Source organism: Castor canadensis, chromosome X, assembly GCF_047511655.1.
Source record: "Castor canadensis chromosome X, mCasCan1.hap1v2, whole genome shotgun sequence".
Taxonomy (NCBI): Eukaryota; Metazoa; Chordata; class Mammalia; order Rodentia; family Castoridae; genus Castor; species Castor canadensis.
This window is the reverse complement of record NC_133405.1, coordinates 112675659-112702446: the sequence shown is the minus strand read 5'-3', so window position 1 is coordinate 112702446 and position 26788 is coordinate 112675659. Positions and strand designations below refer to the sequence as shown.

The 26788-nt window shown below is 32.7% G+C and overlaps 1 protein-coding gene across 12 annotated transcripts in view; it reads right to left on the bottom strand.

Moving 5' to 3' along the window:
- Dmd (dystrophin) overlaps window positions 1–26788 on the bottom strand; it is a 2168746-nt gene that overhangs the window by 1870994 nt on the left and 270964 nt on the right. For all 12 annotated transcript variants that reach the window (XM_074062730.1, XM_074062731.1, XM_074062740.1 and 9 more), the window contains one exon: window positions 20132–20193. In XM_074062730.1, coding sequence (XP_073918831.1) covers window positions 20132–20193 — 62 coding nt within the window. The remainder of the gene's footprint in view (window positions 1–20131; window positions 20194–26788) is intronic.

Below are 26788 nucleotides of genomic sequence, written 5' to 3'. Positions count from 1 at the left end.
AAGATATAAGGAAAGGATATAGGAGAGTGAATGTAGTGGAAATATTATGTACTCATGTAGGAAAATGGAAGTATAAATACATTAAAACTATTCCAGGAATGGGGGAAGGAGGGGATAAAGCAGAATGATGGAGGGTTGAATTTAACTATGATATAGTCTAAGAAATTTTGTAAATATCACAATGTAACCCCAGTACAACAATAATATGATTTTAAAAAAAAGATAGCCTGGGAAACTTAGCCAGATCTTGTCTCAAAACAAACAAACATAGAAAAGAGTGGGATAAAATTATTAAATTGTAGCTACATACAGTAAAAATATCACTTTTATGAAACTTCTGTTTAAGTTCTGCATATGTTTGTATGTGTCTTCATGCATGTTAGAGAGAAAGAGGTATACTGGATCATCAAGGCTTTAATTTTTTCCTCAATTGGGCTGTGGACAATGTAGGGTAGAAAAAGAATTCTTTTTTCACTCATTACAAGGTTCATGTCTGATATCCCTGTAAGAAAAGACAAATTAAGAAGAGAACAGCATATACATTTATTTAATATACATCTTATGTGACATAATAGCCTTCAGAAATGAAGAACTCCAAAATCGGGGGAGTCTCATGTATGAGTTTAATGGAGTGGATGAATCATGCAAAACTATATTGGGGGACAAAAGGATATAATCTGATGGTAATAAACTAGGAAAAACTTGGTACAGATTTTTCTCTGTGCCCCAGTGTAATAGTTCTTTTCTCTGTGTATATTGCATATGAGGGTCTTATAAACTACTTCAGATGAAGACCAGAAAACTCTTTTATGACCTTTTTCATAGGAGACCCATGGGAGAAGGTCAAAGAGACTTTATTGCTTCCTGTGGCTTCCTCAAATACCAAGATGCCTTATTTTTGATAGCAGGTTGTGTATCTGTAACATCATCAGCAACAAATAGAACACAGTTGAATGCCCATAACTTAAAGAAAAAGAGATTACATAATACCTTGAACACATGAGCCCTGAAAGTCTTAGAAAGGGTTCTGAATAAAAAAATTTAAAAGAATTAAGTGAAATAATCTATGCATATCCTTTATAATAATGCCTGACATTAATAAATGCTACTATTAGTATTATGTCTCTATCCTATGATCCTTGAGCTACATGAGATTTTAGGTTAAATGACCCATTATGATATAAATATTTTTCTTTTTTTAATTTAAATGCTATGTAATCACTGTGTTTTTAAAAATACACAATTCTATATCTAAAATTCCTAGTTATGTGATTTTTCTAAAAGGCATGTTTTTCATGGAACAATTTTAGGCAATAAGCACATATTGTCCATTTTTCTAACGTGAATTGCTCTGTTCTCGAAATGTCACAGACTGTCAGGATTCAGCCTTGCCCTGCTTCTATCATGTCTGTTGCATTTTCAATAAAAATAAGATGGGTGCGTCGAGCATTGAGAGGCAAGGAATTAGTTCCATGTGGCTATTTCATATAATACCAGAAATCTTTGCCTTCATACTACCACTGAAGAAAATTGTGATCCTAAACCCTGAGGCAGACCAACTGAAATAAGATCTGTTCATAAAGTTCATATACTGTTTATCCAGTATATAAAACAAAAGCATTAGATGTTTTAGGTAATAGCTTAGATTCTATAAATCACCCCAGCCTTGGAAATGTTTAGATACCCTAAAAATAAACCTTTGAAAAAGCTTCAACACCCACAGAATAATGTTCTAAAATTTAGAACTAATTACTTCCAAATCAACACAGTTTTGACTGTAACTTAATTCTGCCCTTTGATTTGGTAAATTGTCAATTATGGCTATCTTTGTTGGATTTAAATTGAATTAGATTAAATTGTGACCCAGTGATTTTTCCAGCTTCTTATGTAGTTAATGCAAACCATTATATTTAATGGTAGTAAAGTTGAGATAAACATGTTAAATGTAAGAGTCAATTGCAAAGTCATTATTTTTTCCAAATAGAAAACATAGTACTTGATACATGATAAAATTATAGTCTAATGATTCATTACATTACACACAGAATGACTTTCAAACCTTGTTCAATGTATTCACACTGATTTAATCATTGATAAAGAATCATTTCAAAGATTAAATAATGATAAGAAGTATAAATTACATTTTATATGGTGCCACAAAATATGAATTCTAAAAGTTCTGGGTAGAAATTTTTGGATAAGATAATAAGAAAACTGTTCAATCAAATGTGGGTGGTAAATATTTGCAATTTTCTAAAACAAATCAATTTTTAAAATTCTTATTACTTTAAAAAATGAAACCAAATATACATTTTAATATTTTATGAAAATTTTAATACTGTTTTCTAAGACATCAAAGTCCAATTATGAAAGTGTCATTGGTAAAAATACCAAAATACATTAGATTTTGAAGAAGAGTAGGATATTCCATCCTAAATATACCACTTTGATATAAGGGCTATTTTGAGCTGAAGACAATTCAGAAGAAGCAGATAGAAGAAAATCTCTCTGCTCTCCTCTATTTGTCTAGAAACAGGACATACATTTACAAAGGTATCCCTCTACTCCTCTCTTACAGGAAGTGTAAAGGTTGGTTACCAAAGACAACTGCAAATCCTTATCAGCCTGAAGATGGCACCAGAAGAATGTACACAACAAACTGTACTAACTAGAAATTATTAGTTTTCCACTTACTTGCTGTCCCTTTTATGTTGTCACTTCTATAAAAAAAAGTTGTTCTTTGCTAAAGATGCTATACAGTCAGAGTTCTAAGGTACATCTTTGAGATTTACTCATTTTTCTCTGGGTATCTCTTAGGGAGGTATAATATTGAGGTATATATGTTAATAAACTTCTGTGTCTTTTTCTCTTTCCTGCTTATTGAATTTCTATTCCACAAACGGGTAGGTATACTATTTCCTGATAAGTCTGAATAGTATAAGTAAATATTTTGCAAAGATTTTCTGAAATTTATGATATTTGAAACAACCATGTTAAGATTTTAATTACTAAGGTAGTTGAATTATATATATGTATATATATTTATACACATACACACATGCATTCATACATATACAAATCCTACATAAATACTTATCTTTATTCTCTGTGTATTAAATTCTACATAAATACTCATGTTTATTCTTGTGTATTTTTATTAATTTTTGAGGTGCTTGTCAAAATATACTTCTTATAACACTTTGAAAGTATTCACTGATTTTTTTATATTTTTGAACCTCAAAAATTCTCTACTTGCAAGGGACTAAAAGTAAGATGATTTTTAGGAATTGAACAGTGAAAATAATTTCTCATATGCATTAGTTTATTCTAACATCTATATATCTTGAGTACCTACTATATGTTGGGAAAGCACAGTTAGTGATATAAGAAAGTGAGCAGAATACCTGCCAAAATTATAGTTAATCTGTATATCAGGGCCAAGAGTTCTTGTGCTATTTTTAACTCCCTAGGCCCCTGACAATAATAATCATACCTGTCTTCTTGAGGATCTCTGTCATGGTGCTTCCTTCTTTGTCTCTTTTTCTTTGACCAGTTCTGTAAATATTTTCATTCCTCAGTACTCCATTTTTGACCACATACTATACCTCAGGTGCCTCATTTACTTCTCTAATTTCCACTACCAACACTAGCAATAACAATCATAAATCTGTGCTTTAAACCCATTGTTTTCCACACATGGCTTGTTAAAATCCAGTCAATTTTCCTAACCCTTTTAGGAAAAGATCAGGTAACTAAAATCCATCATCTCTCATATCCCACTCAGAATAATAAAAAAATGAAAGAGAAACACAAGCCTCAAGCATTCTTCTCAGAGGACTTCAATTCCTCTTGCCTTCATAAAATAGATAATATTAATTGAATGTTTACCATATGCCAGGCATAATTCTATGTGCTTTGAAAGTAGAACATCTTTTAATTGTGTAAATAAATATTTGATGGGGAAGTTGAGGCTTAGAAATATTTTTCAATTTATTCAAGTTTATACACACAAGGAGATGTACTGGGAATTAAAACACAGTTTCAAGTACTTATCCTTTATACTGATTCCCTAAATCCCTCTCCTTATAATAACATCAAGCTTAACACTCCATATCTATGACAAAAGACATAAAGAACCTCCAAACATGTTTTCCTCTTTTCTTTATTCCTATCTCAATTTTTACATCCATATCTTCCTAGTGTCCTGAGATAATGCCTTGTACCCATCAGACTCATTCCTTCTCCCTTTTTTCCAAACATTAACCAAACGCTGTAGCTTTTACCTACCAAATAAGATTCTCTTCAAATATAGTACTAGATGAGGACTTTGTGATGGCTTGGTGGATATGTTTAGGAAGCAATTGGAAATGTAGATCTTAATCTCAGTATTTCAAAGGCATATTTCAGAGTTATATACTGCAAATTCATTTCCTGAGTGCTTTCTAAGTGTCAAGTCCAATGTTGGGCCATGGGTAAAAGTGATGTATAATGACATATAAGGTGAAGGAAAAATATACAAAAGAAAGGATTCAAATAATGGTGAATCTTTTTTGCCAATTTCTCACTTCTTTTATTTCTTCCTTCCTTCTCTTCATTCCATTTGGTGTGAGACTTACTGTATATTACAGATTATGCACTAGACACAGTATACAGTGAAAACTACATCAAATTTAAGACTGTCAAGGAGCTCAGTTAATAGGTATAAAAGACATATAAATGCCAATTATAATATAACTGACATAAGTTCTATATAGTAAATGCCATGAAGATGGAACTTAAGTCTCCACTGATTTATGACAGTATACCCTAGAATATTATGAAAGAGGCAAAGATCAAGTTAACTTCAAAACAATGGTCAATAAAGCCCAACTTGATTTTGCTTCAAATATCACTTTACCTATGGCAGGACCTAATGCTCTTAATGAGTCACTCTACTCAAGCCACTGTGACCCCCTTTCTGTCCCTTGAACAAACATATGCTCTCTCCTTGGGGCCTTTGTACAAGGTCTTTCCTCTGCTTGGAACTCTTTTCACTAAGAAATCTGCAAGATTCACTCCTTTCCTTCCTTCAGGAATTTACACACTTCTTCACTGAAGCCTTCCCAGAATCCACCATATAAGATAGAAAGTCATGCCTTGTGAAAGTCCTATTCTGCCTTTACCTTGCTTTGTCTCTCCTCTTAGCACTCATCAACATCCAAAATTCTACATTATAATTGCAGTGAAAATAAACAAGCTGGCAAATATACAGAGAATGTACAATAGTTTGTTGAATGTTTTCTTCTTTAGTTCACCTAGCCTGCATGGTCCTATGATTAATGGGACTTTTTCTTTTAGTCACTATACTAAAATATCAAGAACACTTGACATATAGTAGGCATGCTACAAATACAGTTAGTTAATGTAGACTTTAGTATATTTCTGTGAAAGCATGTTTCTTTAAATATAAATGATAATTTGTGAAGGATCACAATTTCATTCATAGACAAAATGTTTAAAATATTTGTTCTATGCCTAATATAATAATTATAGAAAATTTTAATAATAAGATAAGTTCTTATAAAAAGTACTATCCATGAACTTTGAAGATTGAAAAATATTGGTTTTCTTTGTGAAAAGTACACCAAACAAAAGAAGGAAACATTTAACAAACTCATCTATAACTCATTTGTTCTCACTAAAAGAGAGCTAATGACAAACAAAGGAATGTGTTCACTCAATTTCTAATTAAGGGGTCTGCTGCTTCCATTCCTTAACTGGCCACAGAATGGGAATGATTGCTCATGTATTGATCACTCTATGTCTAAAATGATTGTTATTTCTTAAGTAGTGAGATCTCAACCAGCAAAAACCCTTGTTCCTTCCTATTATTGCTTATACTCTCTCTACAACAAAATTAGAAATAAGGGCAAAATAGTTTCTGCTGGGTATTGAGGGGGTGGGAGGGAGAGGGAGAGGGCAGAGTGGGTGGTAAGGGAGGGGGTGGGGGCAGGGGGGAGAAAGGACCCAAGCCTTGTATGCACATATGAATAATAAAAGAAAAATAAATAAATAAATAAATAAATTTTTTAAAAATTAAAAAAAAAAGAATTTATAGATATGTCACCATCTGCATTACAGAGTTCACACATAAATTTGTTTTATTGGAAGCCCTTCATATTTGAACTCAATTCTTTGTGTCCTGGCTACCAACATCATAATTTGATGGTAAATTATAATTATCCTAAAGAACTCTGGTAAGGTAAAAAGCCTAAATCCATGAAGCAGAGCACACAGGAAAACATTCAGAGTTTCGCTAAAATCAAATTCTTTTGCTGAAGCTAAGTAAAAGAAAAGAAAGATTGCCAAGCATGAAAAAAATTCCAGTAAAAGAACACATGGAAATAGTGAATGTTATTATCTTGATGGGCTTTTTTCCAGACTTTGAGTACAGTTATATTAATTCCTTTCCTCATCCCCTATCTGTTCATGGAAAACACAATAACTAAATCAAAGATTTAAATTATAGATAATACCATATTAATAAATATATTAACCATTATATAAATACATTTTATATAATCAGATATGCATGGTAAACCTTTTAACATAACAGGACTCAAAACTTTAAAAAGGGATATCTAATTGTTTATTGTTGCATCTTTTAACATTAGCCCAATTGCATTATTGAGTATAGTCCCCAAAAAATAGACCCCCAACTAAAATCAATTATTATGATTCTCAGGTGGGAAAAAGAGAAAAGTCACTTGCCTTTGAGGATTCACTAATTTCCTCAGTGGAGTTTCTTCAAACATTTCTTCTACAAACCTAGTCAAATAACTGACATTCTTTGGCATTCTTTGTACAAGTATGGTTCTTGTACAAGCAGCATAAGCATCACCTGGGAGTTTGTTGGAAATGCAAATGACTGGAACCCACCCTAGACTTCAATTGGATATTCAGTATGTTGGCCCCGGGAATCCATGTAACACACTCTGTAAGTGATTCTAATGCATTATTTTGCATCATTCTGAGGCGTGGGTGATTACAAATATCCATACAAAAAATGTAAACCATGTGGCTTTTCATTTTAGACTAATTTATCTATTCCCTAGATTTAAAGTGTAGACTTTAGACTACATTTTGAACGAAGGATTATTGGTGGCAGGGCAGTGTTATTACTCTATATTTATATTGTTTGAGAGCATCACAGTTTTCATTTGGAAGTTGAAATATAACAATCAAACCAATATCTCATTGTTGGCCCAATCAATCCCACAACAATATAATAACTCAGAATGGTACTCTGTGCCTCTCAAACTTCTTTTCTCCATTCCTATAGATCTCCTTGGTCACTACCCACCTGACAATCAAGCTTCTTCAATAATGCACATTTATATATTCAATTCCTATTGTCTTCCTCTCTCTTGACACTGTCTGTACATGGAAAATGCCAGATTGAATATCACTTTCATTCAAAATGCTCTCCTCTCTAGGAGTTAGTCATTGCTTCATGTGTGTTCCCAAAGTGCTTCTATGATATTAAAGGTCATGTTTTACTTTAATTATTTGTTCATATAATTATTTCCTCCCTCAGATAATAATATCCTTGAGAAGAAAAATCATGTTGTCTTATGTCAGTGCCTCTGCCAGGCACATAGTTGGCACTAGGTAGATATTGTATTTGATAAATGCTGAAAGGTTATTTTAGCAACAGTATATCTCTGCTAGGTTCAAACCAGATTGCCAACTATTCTGTCCAAAGTTAAAATAAATCACTAAAGTCAATATGCTGTTTTGCTAGAAAATTATGTAGGCCCCGAGACAGAATAAATCAGATAAAAAATGCATTTGCCCATTAACTATAGAAAAACTGTTTGCTAGAAACAATCATGCTAATTGGCAAATATTTACATTAGCAAGCTAAACAGGTTTGCCACTGAGACCACTATATACCACATAGGTATGGTAATGAAAATTTTCATATTTCTCATAAGATATTTCAGAACATAGTCACATAAAAAGGACAACATGTGCACCTTCTAAAACCAGCTAGAATTATGAAGATCACAGCAACAATGAGTTGATAAAGAATAACACATTTTTTTGAAAGTTCTGCCCTATGAATAAATTGTCTTTCATTGAAAGCAGTGAGACCTACTATGATCCAATTTTCTTTTCATTAACTGAATGATATCCTTTGTTACTTTGGTACTTTGCAGAGATCAGATTCAGGAAAACATTTAAGGGAATGGTTCTCAGTGGATTAAACCATTTAGCATAATTATCTTGATTCTAAACACAGACACATCATTCTATAAGTTATGTTTTAACAAAAAGGGTAGCTGTTAGGGAGCCTACATGCTAATGAAGCAATATTTTGCATTTCCCATGAAATTATTCAAAATAAATATTCAAATTATCTCTCACACAGTAGCTTGTTGATGACTAATAGATATAAATGCCAATATTGACAAACAAAATATTCAGCTTAAATTATTAAGGTGAAAACTACATCAATCCACTCACCAAAAATTATCATGTAAAAATATTAAAATTAAAAAAATAGAATTTAAACATAAATAATCAACTAAAAAGTTCCTAAATAGTGGCTGTGTGTTGAGGTTATTAAACATTCAAAAGTAGCTTAAAGTCTCTGTTATTATAAGGATTCAATACCTCCTGTTTTTCTCTATTTCCTAACCCTCTCGTTTTTTATAGGAGTTATGAATTTTGCAATGTGTCTTAAGTAAAATGCAACATTTGAAAGGTGGAATATCTTTCACAACAAAATAGATATGGAAATTTCATGGGTTTTAGATTCTGTCTAATTCTTAGGTTCTAGCTCCATCTCCTCCATTCACGTTGAACAAGCGACCTAAACTATCATTTGACTGTCTTGAATATTTATTCCATTAGGTCATTGGTACAGCTAACCATAGAAATAAATTCTCAATAGAATTATTAACATGAGGGTATACAGGAACAAAAATTTATGAATCCTTGCTGTTTCTGAAATGAGGTTTCTCTAGTTCCCTGCACAAATACTCATCTCTCCAAAGCAACTGTACCAAATCTAAGCATTACCAAAGCCTTGTATAGACATCTTATCACACCCCAAATACATAATTTAGTGTTTCTCATCCTCTTCAGTGATCCCATTCTTCTGGACACCAAAGAGAGGGAAGGATCAAGAAGCCAGGGACAGGCCAGGTGTCGGTGGCTCACACCTGTAGTCCTAGCTACTCAGGAGACAGAGATTAGGACGATCACAGATCAAAGCCAGCCCAGACAAATAATTCATGGAACCCTATCCCAAAAAACCCTTCACAAAAAAGGGCTAGCAGAGTGGCTGAAAGTGAAGGCCCTGAGTCCAAACCCCAGAACCTCAAAAAAAAAAGCACAAAAAACAAAAGCAAGGGATATACAGATTATTTTATATCTATGGTGAACTTTCCACAACAAAACAATTCTCTTCTATTACCTCTGCTAAATTAGCTACCTTGTGTAGTAATTATATATAAATTTATTAGTTATATATAAGTTATACAAATTGATACAAAGGTATTTACAGATTTTTATCTCTTTTAAAGAAGTAATATTTTGCCATTTTGAACCAGAATCTTACTTTTATAAAGTGAAAATCTGGAGACTTATTATAAATATATAACCTATTTACTGAGTATGTATATATGAATATATGTTGATGGCATGGACTGGCATGCAGAGAATAGTAGGATAATAAAACATAAAAATATATTATATTTATCCTGTTTCATGCCAAGAAGATTGCCCAACCATGTTCAAGAATGAATTGAGTATGTATACAGAGAAAATCATCCATTCAGAAATTTAGTTATCTCAAGCTAAGACGTCATGTTTTTCTTTTTATATTCTCTTTTTCTTCTACAGAATCAGAGAACAGAAGAGTCGAACAGGTCCTTCCTAGAGGGGAGAGCTGACAACAGTAGGAGAGGCGTGATGGGGAAAGTGGGTAGGAGGGTGAATATGGTGCAATAAATAAAATGTATACACATGTAAGTAAGTGTAAAAATGATACCTGTTGAAACTACTCTAGGAATTGGGGGGATGGGGTATGAAGGAGAATGGTTGAGGGGGTGAGTTCATGTATGATATATTTGATATATTGTAAGAACCTGTGTAAATGACACAATGTATCCCTACCCATCACAACAATAAAGGAAAAAAGTAAAAATAAAAGAATTTGTTCTGAAAAATTCAGGTTCAGACAGTTGAGTTTCTGTTATCCAATATACTTGGGACCAGAGGATGTCAAATTTTGGAGATTTTTTTTCAGATGTGGGAATATTTACATAGATTTTACTGGTTGAATGTACCAAATCCAGAATCCAAAATGCTCCAAAATCTGAAATACTTTGAATGTTATGTCAGTACTCAAAAGTTTCTGATTTCAGAGCATTTCAGATTTTAGATTTTTAGATTAAGAGTGCTCAATCTGCATAAAGGATTGATGGAATCTTTCTAAATGAAAAGAATGTGTTAAAAACTTGCAGAAGAGTGGGGATGTAGCATCAGTCACAGAAAAGAGAGATTTACTGAGCATTCTCATAGTTAGGGTACAGAATGATACTGTTGAGTCAACGCCCTCCTCTCTCACAGTTTTCATATGATGTGGGAAGGCATACCTGTTAACTGGCTATAAAGGCAAGACATGGCATGTGGACAAGATGGTCTTTATAAAGACATGTTCACTTGGCCTTAAGCATATTACTTGTAACTAGAATGAACGCTAGGGCACTGTTAGTATATTTTGGATCACATGGCCTTTGGGAATGGAAGCAAGAAGAATGCAAAACATTACTAAGACTGACTTTTATAGCAGTTAAGATTGTTAGGGGACTAGTTACTGTCAGAAGAGATCTGCCTAACTTAAAGAAACAAAGAAATATTACTCATTACAAACTATGATATAGAATTAAAATCCATGCTTATTCCAATAGCACCTCAAAATTGTTGAGTTAGGAACATAATGATTACAACTTAAATGTCAGGTTTCCAAGAAGACTAGATGGCAACATGAGGAATAATACAAATAAATAAGAGGAAAACATTCAGTAAAAAAAATTGCATAAATGTAAGATTCTTTCAATTCAGAAAAAAATCTTCTACATGATAAAGATAAAAAAGGTTTTGTTTCTGTTTTACTATTTATAATTCCCTTTTAATACATGTTTTACTACAAGTAGATATGTATGTACCAGAAAAATAAGACTCAGAAATTTTGAATTATACATTTACCTTTCTTTCCAAAATGAATTCAAATGTGGGTATAATGTTTTCCCCTAAAGTGCAAAGTGGTCTAAAGAAGTCTTGTTTGGTCTACAAGTACAGAAACTAGAGAAAGAATATTGAAGGCTGTAAGAGAGAAAAAACAAATAACATACAAAGGTAAACCTATCAAAATCACAGCAGACTTCTCAACAGAAACATTAAAAGCAAGAAGAGCTTGGGGTGAGATCTTCCGGGCACTGAATGAAAATAATTTCAACCCCAGGATACTCTACCCAGCAAAACTACCATTCAAAATAGATGGAGCAATAAAAGTCTTCCATGATAAGCAGAAACTAAAACAATATGTGACCACAAAGCCACCACTACAAAAGATTCTTCAGGCAGCACCAGACTACAGGAAAAGAAAAAGCAAGAAAGTAGAGAGTAACCTCAACTTAGGTACACACAATAAAACCTTCAAACAACTAAGACAACTAAATGACAGGAATCAGCACGTACCTATCAGTACTAACACTTAATGTTAATGGACTTAATTCACCCATCAAAATGCACCATTTGATGAAATGGATTAAAAAGGAAGATTCAACAATTTGTTGCTTACAGGAGACCCATCTCACCCACAGAAATAAGCATAGGCTAAGGATGAAAGGCTAGAAGAAGATTTACCAAGCCAGTGGCCCCCCAAAACAGGCAGGAGTAGCAATACTTATCTCTGACAAACTAGACTTCAAACCTACATTGATCAAATGAAATAAGGAAGGACATTCCATACTAATAAAAGGGGAAATAGACCAAAAGGACGTAACAATTATCAACCTATATGTACCCAATGTCAATGCACCCAATTTCATTAAACATACCCTGAAGGACCTAAAAGCATATGTTAACTCCAACACAGTGGTTGTGGGAGACTTTAACACCCCATTATCATCAATAGATAGATCATCCAAATAAAAAATCAATAAAGAAATCCTACATCTAAAATATACAATAGGTCAAATGGACCTACTTGATGTCTACAGAACATTTCATCCAACTTCTACACAATACACATTCTTCTCAGCAGCCCATGGAACCTTCTCCAAAATAGATCATATCCTAGGGCACAAAGCGAGCCTCAGCAAATTTAAGAAAATAGAAATTACATCATGCATTCTATCAGATCACAAAGCAGTAAAAGTAGAACTCAACAACAAAAGTAAAGACAAAAAACATGCAAACAGCTGGAAACTGAATAACTCATTGCTTAATGAACAATGGGTCATTGATGAAATAAAAGAGGAAATTAAAAAGTTCTTGGAAGTCAATGAAAATGAAAACACGACCTACCGGAACCTATGGGACACAGCAAAGGCAGTCCTAAGAGGAAAGTTTATAGCCATGAGTGCATATATTAAAAAGAATGAAAGATCCCAAGTCAATGACCTAATGATACATCTCAAACTCCTAGAAAAATAAGAACAAGCAAATCCCAAAACAAATAGGAGAGAAATAATAAAAATAAGAGCTGAAATCAATGAAATAGAAACCAAAAAAACCATACAGAGAATTAATGAAGCAAAAAGTTGGTTCTTTGAAAGAATAAACAAGATTGACAGACCCCTGGCAAATTTGACTAAAATGATGAGAGAAAAAACCAAAATTAGTAGGATCAGGAATGCAAAAGGGGAGATAACAATGAACACCATAGAAGTCCAGGAAATCATCAGAGACTACTTCGAGAACCTATATTCAAATAAATTTGAAAGTCTTAAAGAAATGCACAGATTTCTAGATACATATGATCATCCAAAACTGAACCAAGAGGATATTAATCACCTGAAGAGATCTATAACACAAAAGAAATTGAAGCAGCAATCAAGACTCTCCCCAAAAAGAAAAGTCCAGGATCTGACGGATTCTCTGCTGAATTCTATCAGATCTTTAAAGAAGAATTGACACCAACACTCCTTAAACTGTTCCATGAAATAGAAAGGGAAGGAAAATTGCCTAAAACATTTTATGAAGCCAGTATTACACTTATCCCAAAACCAGGCAAAGACACCTCCAAAAAGGTGAACTATAGGGCAATCTCCTTAATGAACATTGGTGCAAAAATCCTCAATAAAATAATGGCAAACTGAATTCAACAACACATCAAAAAGATCATTCACCATGACCAAGTAGGCTTCATCCCAGGGATGCAGGGGTGGTTCAACATACGAAAATCAATGAACGTAATAAACCACATTAACAGAAGCAAAGACAAAAACCACTTGATCATCTCAATAGATTCACAAAAAGCCTGTGATAAGATCCAACACCATTTCATGATAAAAGCTCTAAGAAAACTAGGAATAGAAGGAAAGTACCTCAACATTATAAAAGCTATATATGACAAACCTACAGCCAGCATTATAATTAATGGAGAAAAACTGAAACCATTCCCTCTAAAATCAGGAACTGGACAAGGATGCCCACTATCTCCACTCCTCTTCAACATAGTACTGGAATTCCTAGCCAGAGCAATTAGGCAAGAAAAAGGAATAAAAGAAATACAAATAAGTAAAGAAACTGTCAAAATAGCCCTATTTGCAGACGATATGATCCTATACCTTAAAGACCCAAAGAACTCTACTCAGAAGCTCCTAGACACCATCAATAGCTATAGCAAGGTAGCAGGATATAAAATCAACATAGAACAATCATTAGCATTTCTATACACTAATAATGAACAAACTGAGAAAGAATATATGAAAACAATTCCATTCACAACAGCCTCAAAAAAAATCAAATACATAGGTGTAAACCTAACAAAAGATGTGAATGACCTCTACAAGGAAAACTATAAACTTCTGAAGAAAGAGATTGAGGAAGACTACAGAAAGTGGAAATATCTCCCATGCTCATGGATTGGTAGAATCAACATAGTAAAAATGTCTATACTCCCAAAAGTAATCTACATGTCTAATGCAATTCCCATCAAAATTTCAATGGCATTCATTAAAGAGATTGAAAAATCTTCCATTAAATTTATATGGAAACACAAGAGGCCATTAATAGCCAAGGCAATACTCAGTGAAAAGAACAATGCAGGAAGTATCACGATACCCGACTTCAAACTATATTACAAAGCAATAACAATAAAAACAGCATGGTACTGGCACAAAAACAGACATGAAGACCAGTGGAACAGAATAGAGGACCCAGATACGAAGCCACACAACTATAACCAACTTGTCTTTGACAAAGGCGCTAAAAATATACGATGGAGAAATATCAGCCTCTTCAACAAAAACTGCTGGGAAAACTGGTTAGCAGTCTGCAAAAAACTGAAACTAGATCCATGTATATCACCCTATACCAATATTAACTCAAAACGGATCAAGGATCTTAATATCAGACCTCAAACTCTAAAGTTGATACAGGAAAGAGTAGGAAATACTCTGGAGTTAGTAGGTATAGGTAAGAACTTTCTCAATGGAACCCCAGCAGCACAGCAACTAAGAGAAAGCATAGATAAATGGGACTTCATAAAACTAAAAAGCTTCTGCTCAACAAAAGAAATGGTCTCTAAAGTGAGGAGAACACCGACAGAGTGGGAGAAAATATTTGCCAGCTACACATCAGACAAAGGACTGATAACCAGAATATATAGGGAACTTAAAAAACTAAATTCTCCCAAAATTAATGAACCATTAAAGAAATGGGCAAGTGAACTAAATAGAACTTTCTTAAAAGAAGAAATTCAAATGGCCAAAAAAACACATGAAAAAATGCTCACCATTTCTAGCAATAAAGGAAATTCAAATTAAAACCACACTAAGATTCCACCTCCCTGTTAGAATAGCCATCATCAGCAACACCACTAACAACAGGTGTTGGCAAGGATGTGGGAAAAAGGAACTCTCTTACACTGTTGGTGGGAATGTAAACTAGTAAAATCACTCTGGAAAAAAATTTGGAGGCTACATAAAAAGCTAAACATTGATCTACCATATGATCCAGCAAACCACTCTTGGGGATATACCCAAAAGACTGTGACACAGGTTACTCCAGAGGCACCTGCACACCCATGTTTATTGCGGCACTATTCACAATAGCCAAGTTATGGAAACAACCAAGATGCCCCACCACTGACGAATGGATTAAGAAAATGTAGTATCTATACACAATGGAATTTTATGCAGCCATGAAGAAGAATGAAATATTATCATTTGCTGGTAAATGGATGGAATTGGAGAACATCATTCTGAGTGAGGTTAGCCTGGCCCAAAAGACCAAAAATTGTATGTTCTCCCTCATATGTGGACATTCGATCAAGGGCAAACACAACAATGGGATTGGACTATGAGCACATGATAAAAGCGAGAGCACACAAGGGAGGTACGAGCATAGGTAAGACACCTAAAAAACTAGATAGCATTTGTTGCCCTCAACACAGAGAAATTAAAGCAGATACTTTAAAGCAACTGAAGCCAATAGGAGAAGGGGTCTAGGAACTAGAGAAAAGGTTAGATCAAGAAGAATTAACTTAGAAGGTAACACACATGCACAGGAAAGAAATGCGAGTCAACTCCCTGTATTGCTATCCTTATCTCAACTAGCAAAAACCCTTGGTCCTTCCTATTACTGCTTATACTCTCTCTTCAACAAAATTAGAGATAAGGGCAAAATAGTTTCTGCTGGGTAGCAAGGGGATGGGGGGAGAGGGAGGGGGCGGGGAGTTTAGTGAGGAGGTGGTGGAACTGGGGAGAAATGACCCAAACATTGTATGCATATGAATAAAAAAAAGAAGTCTTGTTTGGTGACTCATAATTTTAGTGTTAATTTGTATTGTGTCATGATTATAATGCTGGCTAGTAGATGTATTATGAAGAATTATTATGAGAAGAATTTTACATCACCTAATTTTGTCTCATGATTTTGTATCCTGAGAGTGTAAGTCCTGGCTTTTTAATGTAGGCATATGTGTTGTAGCAAAGAAGAACTCAATGTACTATTATATCTCAGGCTTTTGCAAAGTCATGGACAAAACTAATTACATATTCCTTCTTTATTTAACTGAAATAAAAGCTGCATATAATTTTGAGAAGAGTCTAAGATATAAGTGGAGCTAGAGCAAGAAAATAATGTTAATCTTTAAATCAAGTGTAGGATCAAAATCATAATGTAGCTCACTAGGAGATGGTTTATTTATGTCCTCTCATTGATTTAGTATAAATACTTTTAGTCCAAAAGATTTTGTCTCAAGTGCAAACATCAAGTTTGTGGCAAAATTGGTTTCGGTCATGATTTTAAGCCATACCTCATTTTAATAAGCCTGGGTGAATGAGCGAGATTTTTATAATATGAATTATATTTGTCATGAGTAAACAATGGCCATTTCTTTAAGATTATAACATAGCTACAAATTTCATTGAAAGAATATTTACCTTTAAGTAATCTTATCTAGAAATGGCTTTGTATTTTTGTGGAGATAAACATTCCTTGCTTATCTTTAGAGAATGGATGTGATAAATCATATTCTAGCAGAAATTTTTGGAACTGAAGGCTAATGGAAGACTTATTTTGAAAAAGAGATAGGGTTTATTTTAAAATGATACTGAGGAAGTGAAAATTCAGTTGAATTTACTGCAAAGATACATTTGGCTTCAAATGGCACCAAAATATTTGTGGCTTTACAAAATAACAAGGTTAAAAATATCATATAAATGTGTATATGCCCCACTGATAATCCTTTGAACTCATATTTATGTTTTTGTTGTATGGGTATATCTGTATATTTAATTTATAACACAGATGACAATTTTCATTACTTTTCTTTTAAAAGTGTTCTTTGACACATATTTCCATTTGGTATTTTTATTTTTTAACAGCAAAGTTAATTAACTATATTTTTTGCACAGTATATTTATTATATTATTTCAGTACACTGATAATTAATACTGTGGTTACAAATAAAACACATATTCCTTCCTTCAATGGGCTCACATTTTAGACCTTTGTTTATAAAGGTTTCCAGATTCCTTTTAGGCCAAAGTACTGCTTTCTCAGATTACCCACACACAGCCTACTCAATTCTACTCCATTTAACAATTAGTCAGCTTCACCCTAATGACCATGAGACATTCCATGAGATCAGAAGATTCAACTGTAACTAATTTTGTATATCCCACAGGTTTAAAATTCTGCTGAAACCTATGTTGTAATATAATAAATACATTCCAAATGATATAGCTCACAGTTATGTTTAACTTTTAGTATCATCAAGTATCTTAATCTCATTCATCCAGCTTCCTTTTAATTCACATTCTTTCTCAAAATTTTCTAAAAGTAATACAGTCACTTCTATGAAGTTTTCAAAGAAAAACAAAAGATTATATGAAGAAGATACTGTTAAAGTTTCAAAATTAACAAACATATATACATTTTTACTTCTAAATGTTTTTTCTCTTTTGTTTTGTAAACATTTATTTATATTCATGTAACTTAGGTTATGCCTGATAATGGAACTTCTAAACTAAAAAAAATGGTGACTTTGCAGATCCAGTTGTAACAGTTTTATGGAAAACATTTACTAAATAAAATAAGTAGTAATTGAATTTGAGGATAAACATATTCTTGAAAAAAACAGATAATAGACTTATGTATGCTACTATTCCACAGTTTTTAAAATATGGGCACTCATAAAGGCCACTCATAATACATCTAATTGTCTAAGGTTGTACCAACAATATATTCACAAAAGATAAAATGTCAAATTTTGGTTTGATATTAGCAGGTGAGTTGTGATAAATATCAGAATATCCATACGTAGAGAGTGAAGATCTATTTTATTTGTGAGAATGAGAATACACGCTCTACATTTGTGATAATGAGATTATGTAGTGTTTATATATCTTATAAAATAACTCACTAGTTTAATTGGAAGATTTATATTATGTTTCTTATTTCAGAAAATATATTTATAATTCTGACTTATTTATAAATATTTGTTTAAAAACATACCTATAATCTGTTTCAAAATTCTAAAGTTAAGAAAATTTTTATGAAGTCAGCAGAGGCACTAAATAAACTATATACAATGATCTTGAAAATATTCTGAGAATTACAAATTCTTTTTTTTATTGAAGTTGATTATTTATTTATTTATTTTTTAATCTAAACTCTCCCAAAATCATGAACCAATAAAGAAATGGGCAACTGAACTAAGCAGAACTTTCTCAAAAGATATTCAAGTGGCCAAAAAAACACATGAAAAAATGCTCACCATCTCTGGCCATAAAGATTCCACATCACCCCTGTTAGAATAGCCATCATCAAAAACATCACCAACAACATGTGTTGATGAGGAAGTGGGGAAAAAGGAACCCTAATCCACTGCTGGTGGGAATGCAAGCTAGTGCAACCACTCTGGAAACAAATTTGGAGGCTTCTTAAAAATCTAACCATAGATCTACCATATGATCCAGCAATCCCACTCCTGGGGATATACCCAAAAGAACTATAAATTCTTATCCTATTTATTTCAGCTATTTTTCATGTATTATCTTATTGTGTAGTCATATTTTATTATTTATTTCTTGTATCTCAGTTCATTATTTATTTCTTGTATCTCAGTTCAAAAACAAGTTGAGGTTTCTAAAAATACATATTCCAGTTTATGTTTATTGTTTAGAGTTCTGTACTGAAAACTTCAAATTACTCATTCACTAAGTAAATTAAAATACAATTCTATTAGTAAAAAATTCAGTAACCTTGTACCTCTTGCCAATATGCTAAAAAATCACCTGAGAATGTTCTGCTGCCAAATACACCAAAAATGGATGATTCTCTAAAACAACCTTTTGTAATAGCAAAGGGAGCACCTTTGAGATTTTATCTCCTAGTGGATTGTTTGAGATTCATTACCAAGATGTTTACAAAAGGAGATAAATCCACAGAGAGAAAAATTCATATATACTAAGAGTATAAGGCTTCATGTTAGGAATTTTTACTTAAAATGACTTTTCGTATCCTCACAACAACATGCAAAATACCCATTATCACAATTTTGCCACTCATAAAGCCTTATATATAGGAATCATAATTCATTAGCTTTATGTTTCTATTATCTGAATTTTTATATCAAATACTGAGTAGACACTCTATATTTATTCATTCATGAATATATGAGGGAAAGATAAAATCTGACTGAAAAATCATTTGATTTCTTTGCTTGAATACAGTATGATTAAATGTAAATCCAAGTTTTTCTAATCTTGAAATCCAATAATGTAATATATATTACATTCCACATACTACTTTTCAAGTTAAGAATTTTACTGATTATTCCTATATAATTATCTTGAGTTTTGCTATTGATCATGAGTTGAGTTGCAACATAAATATTATTAAGAGTATGGATTGATACCTGAAGAAAAGGAGGATGAATTGTTATTTTAAATTATTTGAAATATGCTATGAACTATAGGGGTTGAGTAGACCCAATGTAGTTGTATGAGTTTTTCTAAACTTGGTAAAGACAAAGGAGAACAAAACATGGTCATTTTCACAAGAATAAAGTCCCTCATATCTTCTTCTAATGTTTAACAAATAGAAGGTACTTCATAGAAGACTGCTGTAATAATCCCCGATGACTTATGTCATTAAAGAAACATTACTGGGAAGAACCAAAGATACATGTCTATAAACTTAGATACTATCTCTTTATCATATGTTCTTCTACTTACTCTTTAGTTAAAAGTCAACATAATATTTGAAGATTTGAACAGCTAAAATAAAAATGACACTATGAGAAAAATAATGTGAGCATTTCAAATGCATAGGTACATAGTCCATTTTGATTTTCTACAAATAATTACATCTTAAGAGAGCTGTAACCAAATATTCCTACCTTAGAAAATTGTGCATTTATCCATTTTGTGAATGTTTTCTTTTGAACATCTTCTCTTTCATCTACAATGTAAAGTAAAAGATCAAAATTTAGAAAGAAATTTTAAATATAGTTCATCTTTTACAACCAAAATAATTCTCAATTATTATGTGGTCAGATTATTTTATATTTGCATCAATTAATAAATGAAAGTAAATATAAGCAATTTTTAATTGGGCATCCAAATTACAATTATATCTAAGATTAATATGGTCAGGTATACCATGATTCAAATATTGTATAAAGACATTGTAGAAAAATAGTTTCACCTGAATAAATGGAATGTTTATTTCAGGATAACAAATAATCACTCTAGTATAATTCAAATAAACTATTAGATGTCATCTATTTAGAAAAACTATTCCTGACCCTTTCCTTATATAATCCTCCCCATACATGTGGAAACAGCTATTCCCTTCTTTGCAATACCTACATACTCTAACATGGTCCTGATCCCCATATAGGAGAGGCTTCCTGAGGATCAGGAGTATGGCTTTGTTATCTTTGCATCCCAGAACCTAGCACATTGTCTACACAAATTAAGAACTCACAAAATACATTTGATAAATATGTAAATGCCTTAAGGGAGGAGTATTCCCATAAGTTCAAAATATCTAGTACCTTTTTTCATCTAAAAGTCAGGATATTTCAAATAAACATGCAAATGATACTTTTCCTGGCTTACATATAAATACTCAAAGGAAAAAAATCCCCAGGGATTTATGTCAAAGGATTAGGGTGAAAAATTATTAAGAAACAGCTTTATAAAACTCATGCCTCTTAAAATTATCTTTTTCCCTAAGCTGGAAATTAATGTTGAGTAAAATGGACAGAAACATTAATTTTGATTTATTAAAATGCTTTTTCAAAACCAAATCTTATCTTTGATTTACTGCAAATGTGACCATGTTAGTTAACATTTAATAAATGAATATATCTACGACATATTTAAGATTTGGAGATTTCATATTTTATTTACTTAGGTCAAAAGAAGCCTTATTGAAATGCCCTGAAAAATGTTACTTTGTTTCCCTTCATATTATTATTCAGTAGTAAATCTCTATTGCTTCTCTTTAAAATAGATGAAATATAATAATATATTTCTCATAACAGATGTATGCATGCACTAAAAATATCTAACTTTAAATGACAATATTAATCCATACGTATGTTTTAACCAATATTAGAAATAGCAGTGAATAAATAATATGTTTTAAACTGATTTCTTTGGTAAGAAATTTTATTTACCTTCACAAAATGTATTCTTTTTTAGTAGTGCTCTTCTTACAAGCTACTAGGTATATGGTCAATATAATCTTAATCCATATAGTATAGAACAAATAATATACACAATGGTGAAGTCTTTCCTTTGTGTATAAGTATGAATAAATAAAAATAAATAATGCTTTCCAAAAATAATGGGATTTTTTTTCTCGCTACAAATTCTATACTATCCTTTTCAAAGTAATAAAACAGAGCTAGTGGGCTGGCTGAAGAGACAGAGTGCCTGCCTAGCAAGTGTGACACCCTGAGTTCAAACCCCAGTACCACCAAAATAAAAATAATAATAGAACAAGGAACAGGATATTTCAAATGATCAAATTTAAATTGGTTTGTTGAAAGAGGCTGGTCTATATACCTCTCTCAGTATCATATACAGATATTCTTAAAAGTAAATGACCTTATTTGTCATTCTGCTAATTTTTTTTCCTACACATGCATTTGTATCTTTTCCCATGCAACAAACTATAAATGAGTATGTTCAAGCCAAAATAGATAGAGTTTGTCCCAAACAAAACTCATATTGAGGCTTAATTTTTCACTGTGGCAGTGTTTATAAGTAGGGTCTAATGGGAAGTGTTTGAGTCATGGGTGTAGAGCTCTCATGAATAGATTAATGTCATCTAGTGGCAGTATGTTCTTGATCTCTGTAGATTGGATTAGTTACCTCTTATCCAGGTTACAGCAGGTTGTTATAAAGCAAGAGTGCCCTTTGTATTTTCTTTTTCTGTGTACCTGCTTGCCCTTCCCTTTTCTTCCATGGGACCCTTGCCAGAAGCTGAGCAAAGGCGGCATTATGATCTTGGACTTCCCAGAATCATAAGCCCAAACAAAACTTCTTTCCTCATAAATTACCTGGTCTTGGGCCAGGTGCAGTGGCACATATCTGTAATAAACTGCAGAAAAAATTTTGTTTGTTTGATCACATGGCTGCAGTAGACTCTGATGATGGTGCTATAGGATGTATGTTGTGTTAATTTAGAAATATGATAGTTTGGATTAAGCACAGTGGCTCATATCTACTTATCCCAGTTATTCAGGAGGCAGAGATCATAACAACAGTTCAAGGCCAGCCCAGGCAAAGTTAGTGAGACTTCATGTCCATCAATAAGTCAGGCACAGTTACCCTTTCCTGTGATCCCAGCTACATGGCAGTCATGGTAGGAATATCACAGTGTGAAGCCCACCCTGGGCAAAAATATGAGATCCCACCTAAAAATAAGTACAACCAAAAAAAAGGCTGTGGGCATGGCTCAAGTGGTAAAGCACTTATGTAGCAAGAGCAAGGCTGTGAGTTCAAACCCTAGTACCACTTAAATGCATACATACCTAAATACCCCAATCACAGGAATTTGTTTATGGCAACAGAAAATGGACAAAGACGGAGTCATTTGTAAGTATACGTGCATACATTCAGATGTTCTAAAGCATACCCCAAAACCTCCGCCAAAGGCCACTTGAAGATAGTTTTGTTCCAGAGGCTTTTAAGCAAAAAATGATAGTATTTATATCATTTCCAGTTAAACATATAAAGGCTTTGAAGACAGTATGGAAATCTTGACATTATTTGCAAAATGTTATGTATCTAATGTGTAAATGGCACTAAATTTGAGGTTCAAAATATAAACATCTTCAGTAGATGTTCTCCCTTACCTCTATTGTCTTTAATACATGGAAAATATGTATGCAATGAATTCCTGCCAATGTTTTATGGTACCTTAGTAGCATATGTTTTTAGCAACAGGATAAATATTATTATAATTTATTTTATTATCATTTTAAAATGTGCAATTGTAAGTGCCTTATTTCTCATAAAGCTGTTTTACATATGCCATCTAAATCCATGCATAATTTACTACTTATACATAAGAAAAATACATATTCAGAATGAATAAAGCTAGTAGGTGACAGGGATGAACCAGGTATAGATTATCGTACTCAAAGTCCATAACTTTTAAATTGACCAGATCACTCTTACGTACCTTATCAGTGCATAATTGATAATATGGAGTGTCATTAAATAAAAGCTGAAGATATGGACACAAATTCAAAATAATCATGAATTTAGATCCTCTATTTTGAACAACCCATAGTTTTCCATGCATGTTTTCATTTATGTAAATAATAGTCTGTAATTTTGTAATGCACAAGTTGAATGTCTATATGAATTTTCAAGTATTGAATACTACATATTACTCATGATAGTGGATGATTTGGTTGATAATATTTAAAATAACAATGTCCTTTCATTTACTAATTGCTATTAAGTGTTTCATTTAGTCACATTTAACATTATAGACAAATTTTGTTTTTTAAATATATTTTTTAAAGTATATAAAAATCATATTAATGTGATGTTTTGATGTATATATACTTTGCATGTTTAAAATCAAGGTGGATGTATTCCTCTCCTCAAACACTGATCCTTTCTCGTATCTAAAACATTCAAAATTCTTTAGCCTTTTGAACTAAACAGCTTATTATCATACTCCAATAGATAGTAGAGGAACACCACAATTCTTGCTTCTATTTAAGTAAAATAATTTAGTATCCATTGATTGACCTCTCCCCATCCCTCCCCTTATTCTCCCCAGAATCTGGTAATCACTATTCTCAAGTTCTATGTCTTTTGCTAAATCATGCCACATTGTTTCCCAATGATCATACCTATTTTACTGATCCCAGAAAGAATGAAGTTAGGAGCTTCTGAATTATAATCTCAGTGGCAATATGCTGTTGACAAGACTTCTGTTGGTTTTGTTTTCTGAGCAACTGATGTCTCATTAGATATAAGATGATGCTTGGTGTTTAAATTAATTTGAATTGCTTTGATTAATAATGAACTAGAGCTTGTTTCAGAAATTTATTTTGTATGTTTCTACTTTTGTCAAAATACTTGCTTATATCCTCTGCTCATATATCTATTGAGTGCTAGGTATTTTTTAATTAACTGGAATGAGATTATATATTGATAGTTCTTAAACATTTCATGCCATGAACTCCAGTTGTTTATCTGATTAAAAAAAGAATCTTTTCTTCCAAAAATGCCTGTGCAAACATATTTACCTACATTTTCATAGAACTGATTGACCTCCTTGTGGAAGATTCCTATTACCATGAAATCCAAGTTAAGGATTACCATCAGTAATTAAGCTGCTCATTCTTAATTAACGCATGAAAGCATTTTCTCAAGTTCCTTTTCTCATACTCTTTTTAAATTTTTATTATGCTAAAATGTTATTCTTTTATATATTTAAATCTGTACATTTCCATTGTTACTTCTCAAGTTGCTAAGAAGTTCATAATTTTAAGCATGATCAGATATATACCTAGTTACTCTAAGGTTGATTGATATACATCATGCATATATAAATCATTATATAGACTATTTTTTGATGCTTTAACAAGATGGATATTATTGAAGACATCTAGTCTATAGTAAAATATATTTATGTGAAATAACCAAGAGAATGAGAAAAGAATAAAGTAAAATATGTTTTATTAGGAAGTGATTCTATGTTCTTGTTCAGCTGTTTCATATAGCACATTTTACTAATAAAAATATGCATGGACATATTAGTATGAAATACAAACAAGAAAATCTCTCTTAGAAAAATTGACTCAAAAACTGCTCCCTAGAAGTGTCAAGAAGTGAAGAACTAGTACTTCATAAATTGCAAAGAGTGACCAATATTTTATTTTAATTTATTTATTTTTTTAAAAATTTATTATTCATTTATTCACATGTGCATACATTGTTTGGGTTATTTCTCCTCCCCCCCCATCCCCCATTCCCACCCTCTCCCCCCTCCCCTCCTCACTTCCAGGCAGAACCTGCTCTGCCCTTATCTCTAATTTTGTTAAAGGGAAGAAGACATAAGCATAATAAGGAAGACAAAGTGTTTTTGCTAGTTGAATTAAGGATAGCTATACAGAAAGATTCCTAGCATTGCTTTCATGTACAAATGTGTTACAACTAGAGTTGATTCATCTCTAACTGATCTTTACACTAGTCCCTGATCCCCTTTTCATGTTAACCTCTGTTGCTTTAAGGTTTCTGTATTAGTTCCTCTGGAGTGGGGACATCAAATGGATATACACAAAGGAATGCAACACAGGTTACTCCAGAGGTACCTGCACACCCATGTTTATTGCAGCGCTATTCAGGATAGCCAAGTTATGGAAACAACCAAGATGCCTCACTACTGATGAATGGATTAAGAAAATGTGGTATTTCTACACAACGGAATTTTACTCAGCCATGAAGAAGAATGAAATCTTATCATTTGCAGGTAAATGGATGGAACTGGAGGACATCATTCTGAGTGAGGTCAGCCAGGCTCAGAACACCAAAAATCATATGTTCTTCCTTATATGCAGACTTTAGATCAAGGGCAAATGCAGCAATGTGGTTAGACTTCGATCACATGACAAGGGGAGAGCACATATGGGAGACATGAGAATAGGTAGAAAACCCAACATTTTATTTTATGCTTTCTATGGTAAAACTCCATATAAAATAGCTTTCTACCAAGACATAAAATTTGTATTTCTTTTCAGAATTAATTAACCCCTTCTAATAAAGGTATATTTTGTTCAGTATATCTGGCCATTTGAATTTTCTAAGATTAGCGTGTGGACCTTTTACCCTGTTGTTAACTTTTATATTCCTGAAGCCCTCGGGAATGCAAATGACACTGCTATATTTATGATTCACAAGAGCAAGTTATTGCAGAAAAACTGTATCAGACAAACTGAGAAATCATTAAATTAGAACAGGCAGTCAGTTCCAATGTAGAATTTACTAGAATTATGGCCTTAAACACAGATCTGCCATATGACCCAGCAATACCCCTCCTAGGGATATACCTGAAAAAAATGTGACTCAAGTTACTACAAAATCACCTGCACACCCATGTTTATTGTAGAACTATTCTCAATAGCTAAGCTATGGAAACAGACAAGATGCCCCACAACCGATGAATGGATTAAGAAAATGTGATATTTATACACAATGGAATTCTACCCAGCCACAAAGAAGAATGAAATTTTGTCATTCGCAAGTACATGGATGGAACTAGAGAACATCATATTAAGTGAAGTTAACCAGGCTCAGAAGGCCAAAAATCGCATGTTCTCCCTCATATGCAGATTATAGACCCAAAACCAATACAGTAATATTATTGGACATGGGTCACAAACTAAGGGGATAACATGTACTAGAGAAATAGGGAAAGGAAAGGAAATCTAAAACTTCAATGTGGTTGATGTGCTCCCTGTTGAGGAGTGAATAAAGTAATCTTAAATTGGCAGAGGCCACTATGGGAAGGGGACCAG